The 8630-nt window shown below is 27.2% G+C and overlaps 2 protein-coding genes across 2 annotated transcripts; both read right to left on the reverse strand.

The window, feature by feature from the left end:
• Window positions 1–925: 925 nt before the first annotated feature.
• Window positions 926–1417, reverse strand: LOC127276807 (odorant receptor 22b-like). Its single transcript, XM_051297462.1, has 3 exons — window positions 1349–1417; window positions 1112–1267; window positions 926–976 (listed from the first exon to the last, which is right to left on the reverse strand). The coding sequence occupies exons 1-3, from the start codon at window positions 1415–1417 to the stop codon at window positions 926–928; spliced, it is 276 nt and encodes a 91-aa protein (XP_051153419.1).
• A 2881-nt stretch (window positions 1418–4298) lies between these two features.
• On the reverse strand, window positions 4299–5303 carry LOC127276836 (putative odorant receptor 92a). The gene is made up of 3 exons (XM_051297507.1): window positions 4786–5303; window positions 4549–4704; window positions 4299–4412 (listed from the first exon to the last, which is right to left on the reverse strand). Exons 1-3 carry the CDS (start codon window positions 4987–4989, stop codon window positions 4362–4364), a joined length of 411 nt encoding a protein of 136 aa, XP_051153464.1. The 5' UTR covers window positions 4990–5303; the 3' UTR covers window positions 4299–4361.
• Between the last annotated feature and the right edge of the window lie 3327 nt (window positions 5304–8630).

Consider the following 8630-nt stretch of genomic DNA (forward strand, 5'->3'; position numbering starts at 1 on the left):
GTTGACTCTCGCGCAGATGACGGAAAATAGTTTTTTACTTATATTTTCTAAACGGTTAATCGGATTGTAAAACTATTCTACAAAAATCTTTATTACACCTTAATGAACAACTTCTTCACTGGAAGTTTTTCCGAAGTGAAAATTTTTCAGATAAACCTAGCGCCTGAAGTTTGAAAACCGTAATTTTTACACTGCGCAATAAAAAAATTATTAACTTTCTTCAAATGAAAAAATTTGCGTTTATTCAACGTTTGTTGTCTTTAGGATAGTTTAAACTATATCCCTTATAAATTTCATCCAAAAATAGTCATAACTTTTCATTTGCCATCGAGTTGAAGTAAAAAATTTAATTAAATTTGTGTTTTCAAAAAAAAACAGTTTTTTGCATTTTTCTCGAAATTGGTAAGAGTTATGAATTTTTTTCATAAGAAAAAAAAAGATGCGCCATAAAATTTCCTATAAGATAGTGGTCATGAAATTGCATTTTTTGAAAATCGATTTTTTAATCATCAGGGGCCAACTCAAACACCCCCCGTGGAAATTCTATGTGTGGTTTTACTTTCCGGAGGCTCATTTAGGCCTTGAAAATACTTTTTTTCTCACTAGTTAAACCTATTACGTTAAAACAAAGATTTTTGTACAACGATTTACTTTTTCTTTTTAAAATTATAAATGGTATTATAAATTGCCCTGCGCTTTTGTCGTTAATGAATTTTTTTGTTCCAATTAAACCGGTTAGATATTCTATATTATTGACCTTATTTTAATTGGAAAACTTTGTTATAAATAAATTACGTTTATCTTGGTAGAAATATTTAATACTTTAAATTACAATTATTTACTAAATATATTTACTCTTTAATATGACTCTTTATAGCTCATTATAAAATTGTCTTACAAAAGTTTATATTAACAATCGCATTTTTCAATTAGTATTCCTCAACAAGTTATATGATGAATAAGATGCTTTTAAAACCTAAGCAAAAGAAAAATAAACTATATAATTAATAATTATAATGAAATAATAAAATAAAAAATTCTTTTTAAATACATAAAAAAAGTTAAAACAAAAAATTGTTGAATGTCTAATTATGTAAAACATTTAATTAACCTTAAAAAATGTTTCTATTGATAAGACAACAACTGAAGAGCCAGTTAGCTGAATCGGACGGCTGGTTCTCATCATTATTATTATCAATTTTTGCTTTGTTTGTATACTTAATGTGTTCCAGTCCATTTGGTATATTTCATCAGCAATAGACAAACTCTGCAAATTCAGTTTGATAATGTTTTGTTATACTGTCATTTGAAAATTATGTGTAATCAATTTGAAATAAAAATTATTAACCTTCCTTGTCATTTCCTCCCCAAAATAACAGTGTGTAAATATTTGAAAGATAAAACAACCCATTATCATAACCGAAAACCAAAAAAATGCACCACTTGCATTCACTTTTGTTAAATAAAATCCGCTGGTACATAAATTTATTACAGAAACAAAGAACTGAAGAAAGATCAAGAATCCAAAAATGTCATTTAATTTTTTTCCTATTCTGTAAATTAACTTGTTTTGAAAAACACTTTAATGGAAAAATGTTTAATTGGTAAGGGATAAGGTCAGAATAGATGAGCAAGCATAGTTCTTTAAAATGACAATTGAGGGTTAATAACACAGGCCTACAAGGTTTTTTTAAGATATCAATGTGGTTTCTAATGTATTTTTGTGTCCTGAACACGAACGCGGGTTCCAAAATTGCGTATCACATCAGGATTTAAAGTAAAGTGGGGGTAAAGTCTCCAAAAACCGTGTTTTTGAGGGTGTAATTAAAAAAATTTTCAATTAAATTTAAAAATTGAGGACACCAATGCAATAACCAGACGGACGCTCGGACCGGTCGCGCTAAAGCCAGTCAACGAATGAAAAAGTCGAAAAAATTAAAATTCAAAATTTTGATTTTTGAAATATACTACGTTGTAGAAAATAAAACGGCGCATCTCTTTTTCCTTTAACTTTTTTTTGTAGAATGAATAGTTTTGACAATAATTGCAAAAAACTAAATATTTTCAATCAACAAATTTTATTGAATTTTTAAACACAAATCGTTCCAGTTCCGACAAATATTAATTAATTTACTTCAACTTTGGTATACCCACGCATTTAGGTCTAGAGAAGACGATAGCATGATAAAAAAGTTAAAAACCGTAAATTATTTAATTATTTATTAATTTAAATAATAACTTACCTGTACTCTCGTTTTCCTATCTTCGCCGACAAAAAGTATGTGGCGATCTTTTTCGTTGAAAAAACTTCCAGTGAGATATTTGTTCCTCACATATCGAAGAAGTTTTGTGGAAAAATTCAGATCGATTTATTTAAAACTGACGAAGATACACAATTTTTAATGAAAAACACGCAACGCCAATCAAAATAATTCCGCGATCCACGATCCACACTGCCAGACGGCATTGTCGATAAGGTCGATGTTCAGCAATATAAACACACAAATCAGCCAAAGCGTTGCGTGTTTTTCATTAAAAATTGTGTATCTTCGTCAGTTTTGAATAAATCGATCTGAATTTTTCCACAAAACTTCTTCGATATGTGAGGAACAAATATCTCACTGGAAGTTTTTTCAACGAAAAAGTTCCCCACAGACTTTTTGTCTGCGAAGATAAGAAAACGAGAGTACAGGTAAGTTATTATTTAAATTAATAAATAATTAAATAATTTACGGTTTTTAACTTTTTCATCATGCTATCGTCTTCTCTAGACCTAAATGCGTGGATATACCAAAGTTGAAGTAAATTTATTAATATTTGTCGGAACTGGAACGATTTGTGTTTAAAAATTCAATAAAATTTGTTGATTGAAAATATTTAGTTTTTTGCAATTATTGTCAAAACTATTCATTCTACAAAAAAAAGTTAAAGGAAAAAAAGATGCGCCGTTTTATTTTCTACAAAGTAGTATATTTCAAAAATCAAAATTTTGAATTTTAATTTTTTCAACTTTTTCATTCATTGACTGGCTTCAGCGCGGCCGGTCCGAGCGTCTGTCTGGTTATTGCATTGGTGTCCTCAATTGTATTAATTATTATACTACCAGAAAGTAGTTGAATGACCCAAGAATCCATTTGGTAGATTGAGATTTTGTAGTTGTTTCTTTGTAGTTGTTTCAGACTTTGTAGTTGATTTAATTAATTTTGTAGTAAAATGTGAAAAAGAAAGAAATTATTTTTATTAATTTTATTAAAAAGAGTAAAATTAATTACACACAGAGTTAAAATAAGTATGGTCGATCTCAGTTTCTATGGCCTCTACAGCTGCGCACACTTTTAATTTTCTAGGATCCTAAAGTGTTGAACGTGTGAGAAAATATCGATGAATTTCATATTTTAAAAAAATTCTAACTTTCTGTGAAATATTTCCTAAATTTATAAGAGTATATTATAAGAAATATTTTAGAAATATCATGTGCTGTGTAAGCAAACAGTTGTGCTATCTGGGAAGTATTTCATTAAGGGTTTTCCTGGGTATATGTTTGTTGTATAGAATCCCAAAAACTAATACCAATGAAGTTTTTGTAAAATGTGACAAAAATTATATATATTTTAATTTATAATTTTACTAGGTAAGAGAGGCGAAAATGATGCTATGAACAGTTTGAACGTAGCAATTACTTCTTCTTCTTCTTAAATGACTTGTTCCGTAGCCGAGTGTCAGAACTAATGTAGCAATTACAAACATCCCGTAAGTCATTTTAAAGTTATATTGGATCACCGTTAAAAGTTGTGGAATTACTAAAAGAAGGTCCAAGGAGTATCCAAAAACCAGGAGTGGGATTACGAATGGCAACAGCGCTACGAAAATTTCGCTAATAGCGATTTGAAGCTACATTCACTTAAAAAAAATTTTTAGTTAATGGGTGACTCAAAAAAATTGTATCAGTTTTACAGATTTAGGTTTGCTAAGTAGATAAAATCTTTCTGGAAATTGACATGAATTCTATGTCAAAGGTCTTATTCAGTAGGGTTATGTTTATATTCTCCTTGGAATTACGATCTTGCAGTTTAAGTTTTAAAGACACTGTCAACGCTATTTTATTTTGAACATCATTTAGAACAAATTTCACTAAAAATATGTAAGTTTTTAACCCTAAATAGCGACTTGCGCTATTCGTAATCCCACTACAGCAGTGTTTAATTCGAATATTTTATTATAAATAATTTATGTTTATCTTGGTAGAAATATTTAATACTTTAAATTACAATTATTTACTGAATATATTTACTCTTTAATATGACTCTTTATAGCTAATTATAAAATTGTCTTACAAAAGTTTATATTAACAATGGCATCTTTCAATTAGAATTCCTCAACAAGTTATAGGATGAATAAGATGCTTTTAAAACCTACGCATAGAAAAATAAAATATATAATTAATAATTATAATGAAATAATAAAATAAAAAATTCTTTTTAAATATACATAAAAAAATTTAAAACAAAAAATTGTTGAATGTCTAATTATGTAAAACATTTAATTAACCTTAAAAAATGTTTCTATTGATAAGACAACAACTGAAGAGCCAGTTAGCTGAATCGGACGGCTGGTTCTCATCATTATTATTATCAATTTTTGCTTTGTTTGTATACTTAATGTGTTCCAGTCCATTTGGTATATTTCATCAGCAATAGACAAACTCTGCAAATTCAGTTTGATAATGTTTTGTTATACTGTCATTTGAAAATTATGTGTAATCAATTTGAAATAAAAATTATTAACCTTCCTTGTCATTTCCTCCCCAAAATAACAGTGTGTAAATATTTGAAAGATAAAACAACCCAATATCATAACCGAAAACCAAAAATATGCACCACTTGCATTCACTTTTGTTAAATAAAATCCGCTGGTACATAAATTTATTACAGAAACAAAGAACTGAAGAAAGATCAAGAAACCAAAAATGTCATTTAATTTTTTTTCCATTCTGTAAATTAACTTGTTTTAAAAAACCACTGTAATGAAAAAATGTTTAATTGGTAAGGGATAAAATCAGGATAGATGACCCAGTTTAGTTGTTCAAAATGACAATTTAGGGTTCACAATCCCCTGCAGATTACAATAATTTTGATTGATTTTGACGTGTTTTTTTAACTTTTAGTATTATTTTAAAATTTTCCCAGATCGTCATTAAGCCCGATTTTTAATTTTCTTTTTGCCATACAATGTAAATTTTATTACTGTTTGATCATTTTTCAACTTATTTGTTTTAATAAATAATGTCGCAAAATGAAAATTAAAAATCGGACACATAGTTATAATAATAATATTCATTAAGCCTGCACCCAAAAAAAAGTAATCTTATACTTAGAGGAAAATTCCTCTTCTAATATCCTCTAAATATTTCCTCTTAAAACAAGATTATTCAATTGAAATGTAGAATATTTTTATTCTTCATTTTAATGGAAGAATGACAAAAGGATTCCTTTTGTATTTTCCTCTTTAATTAAGATTTTCCGTTTTAAATTTAGAAGATTTAAAAAAAGGAAACGGAAAAAAATAATGTAATCGTTTGATCCCTTTCCCTGGGTATGATAGTTGTGAAGTTGTTTTTTAACCTTTCAGTTTTAATATTTCTGGTAAAATGTCAACAAAAAGGACAAAAAAATGGATTTGCTTTATTAAAAATACAGAAAATATAGTTAAATTCAAATTAAATGAATATTTTTAACGCTATTTTTAGATTTAAAAAAATTTGGATATTTCTTGTGAAATTTTACTACTCAGGTAAATAGAAATACTATAACCCCATTTTTGAATCTTTCGAATTTTTTAAATCTTTTTATTTACTTTTTTAAAAAAGTTTTAAAACGTTAAATAATTTCATATATGAAATTTTTTTCTGTCCTATAAAAAATGTTAACTTTTAAACATATCATCATGTTTTAAAATTATTTTTGCGCTGAAAATCTCGTTGATCATTACAACTGATTAATGAAAACTTATTTTTTGTATTTTAATTATCAATATAAAATGTTGATAATTAACCAAAAACATGACATTGTTAATGTTATATTAAAAAACAATTTTTATTATTATATTGAAATGAACTATTATAATTTTACTTAATTTTAATTAAAAAATGTATTTTCTGCAAAGATTTTATTATTTGATTGAAATTATAATTATTTTATTGATGGCTTTGACATTAAAAACAATTTTACGAGGTTTGGATGTCGACGTTTAATTTAAGAGGAAAATCCTCTTAAATGAAGAATAATAATTTTGATACCAAAATTAAGAGGAAAATATGCATTTATTTTAGAGGAATCCTCTAGATTGAAAATTACTTTTTTTAGGGTGTGCTACACCGTCTGAAAATGCTTTTTGAGAATGACTTATCATCACTATTATATAGGTAAAACTACTAGCATGTAAGTATTCGTCTCCATGTTTTTTCATGTCTTAAATATATCTAATAAACATATTCAATTGTTTAGTAAAAAAAAAAGAAAATAAAAAATTATACTCTTATTGGATAGAGTGCGGAGTAATGGCACATATTAAGTTAAAAATTATGGAAAAACAAATTCATTTTGAGGAAGTAATAAAAAATTGTTAGATGATATTAGTTAAAGTTGTGAACATAATAAATTTTAAGAGCATAAAACATGCAATAATCCATCAAGCGCACTTATTCTACACCTGAGTAGAAAGAGTTCAAATACGGTTTGCGTTCATTTCATTGCGGGGAATTTTTACAGACCATGAAACGTCCAATCAAGAGAATAAACAAAAAAATTAATATAAAACCACACGATATTCAACTTCTGGGTTTTGTTTTTCAGTGCGTTATAGCATGTGACACGTCTTATTCTAAACTTACGAAAAAATACAAACATGATGATTTACACAATCCTTCAGGATATTACACTGTTCTTGATAAATATCCATTTTCATATACTTTATTTTTTTAAAATTCGTAATTTCAAAAAGTCGAATGATGAGGATTTCGAGCTGAGTGCAAATAAGTTGCATCAATGTTGTTAAAAGCGTTTCTGTAGAAGTATAAAATAAAACCTCAAGATAAATACCACAGCACTGATATAAGTAAGTTATCCAAAATATTGTCTTTGATGATATGTCATAAGGAATCCAGCTTTTAATTGGTAATGTTTTATGTTTTCTGTTCGTCAATGGCCACAATAGATATAGTGTAGCTGTGAAGAAAGTAGAAAGAACAAAAAGACGTTCATTGAAACTGAAAAAATTATAGTAACGTAAGACAACTTTTACAGAGGAATTTTTTTTAAATAAAGAAGTTAATTCTGGGACGTAGGGGAGACCAAGGGGAAAAGTAACAAAAATCAGTTTTTCCGGTCTAGTATAAAAACTATTCGCCGTACAAGTTTCGTTAATAAATTAATTGAAAGCTTGAGATTTCACCTTTTAAATAAAATTTCAATTAAGATATATTGTAAGGTAGATTGTCCACAATAATTCTATGAGTTGACATTGTTAGCTACTAGGGAAATTTTTTTGTGTGTACTTAATTAAAATTTCAGAAATTAATACAATTAATTAAATTCTAATAATAGCACTGAAATAATTTATTAATTTTACAAACCGCTTTTTCTCGTTATATTTGTGATGAATTGCAGCTTCTTTATTATTGCGAGAAAGGCAATTTTTTTGTACAAACATATTAATTAGAGAAGTAATATCATCTCGATAAATATTGAAATAAGTTACTTTCACACATATTAAAATTGTAGTCGTAAAGAAAAAAAAGTTTTCTATATATACTTCAGGATTACTTCTATTTTGATAAAGATTAATTAAAAAAGTAGATACAAAAAAGTTGTTAAATATGAATACAATAGCACTATAAATATTATAAAGGCGTATTTGCCAAACAGATGTGAAAGATATCGGTCTCCATACTCCAGTGATTGACAACATTCTAAAAGAGTATTCAGCTACTTTTTCACTTTCAACTTGCATTATACAGTAATTTTATTAAAAAATTTTACTTTATTAAAAGTTTTCAATTTCAGAATAATTTTTTAAATATAGAATAAAATACTTTCAAAATATTCATATTTTATTTGTAAGGGAGAGAAGAATATCAAATATTTTAAGGATCCATATGCTCTATATAAACAAAATAAAACTCCTGTTGGATTTTTTAAGACAATGTCAATTTATAGATTTTTTCAGTGTTCTCTCCCTTATGTTGTGCATTATACTGACAATTTAGTTGCAACAACTTCCCTTTAGAAAATAATTATTCAAAGAGAATTAAAAATATTACTGTCTCTCGCAACTTATAATTAAATATAATTACGCATAGGTAAGAATAATTGTTGAGCTACTGCATAAATAATGAATCTTATATTCGACTAAAACCAGCGATAATAATTGTCACGACTTATAATACAGAAAAGAATCGATCGATTTTCTTTTCCGCAACAGTGTATAGCAGTAGCCAGTCTTTCAGTAGACTTCTCCAAGTTCACATCTTTTAGCTTCAAACGTTAGGATCCCTACTGAAAATCCCCACATAGGCTCCCATATGGGAACCCACATGGGAACCTACATGGGTTCCTATATAGGAAACCATATGG

Source organism: Leptopilina boulardi, unplaced genomic scaffold, assembly GCF_019393585.1.
Source record: "Leptopilina boulardi isolate dan_hultmark-lab unplaced genomic scaffold, ZJU_Lbou_2.1 LbouV2_154, whole genome shotgun sequence".
In the NCBI taxonomy this organism is placed as follows: domain Eukaryota; kingdom Metazoa; phylum Arthropoda; class Insecta; order Hymenoptera; family Figitidae; genus Leptopilina; species Leptopilina boulardi.

What these genes read in the sequence shown, in the direction of transcription:
- LOC127276836 (XM_051297507.1), bottom strand. Translation starts at nt 4,989, where the DNA reads ATGGAAAAAAAATTAAATGACATTTTTGGTTTCTTGATCTTTCTTCAG. An exon ending in GGGAGGAAATGACAAGGAAG is followed by an intron (nt 4,705 to 4,785) that starts GTTAATAATTTT and finishes CTGAATTTGCAG; the next exon opens with AGTTTGTCTATTGCTGATGA. An exon ending in CAATAGAAACATTTTTTAAG is followed by an intron (nt 4,413 to 4,548) that starts GTTAATTAAATG and finishes TTCTATGCGTAG; the next exon opens with GTTTTAAAAGCATCTTATTC.
- LOC127276807 (XM_051297462.1), bottom strand. Translation starts at nt 1,417, where the DNA reads ATGATAATGGGTTGTTTTATCTTTCAAATATTTACACACTGTTATTTT. An exon ending in GGGAGGAAATGACAAGGAAG is followed by an intron (nt 1,268 to 1,348) that starts GTTAATAATTTT and finishes CTGAATTTGCAG; the next exon opens with AGTTTGTCTATTGCTGATGA. An exon ending in CAATAGAAACATTTTTTAAG is followed by an intron (nt 977 to 1,111) that starts GTTAATTAAATG and finishes TCTTTTGCTTAG; the next exon opens with GTTTTAAAAGCATCTTATTC.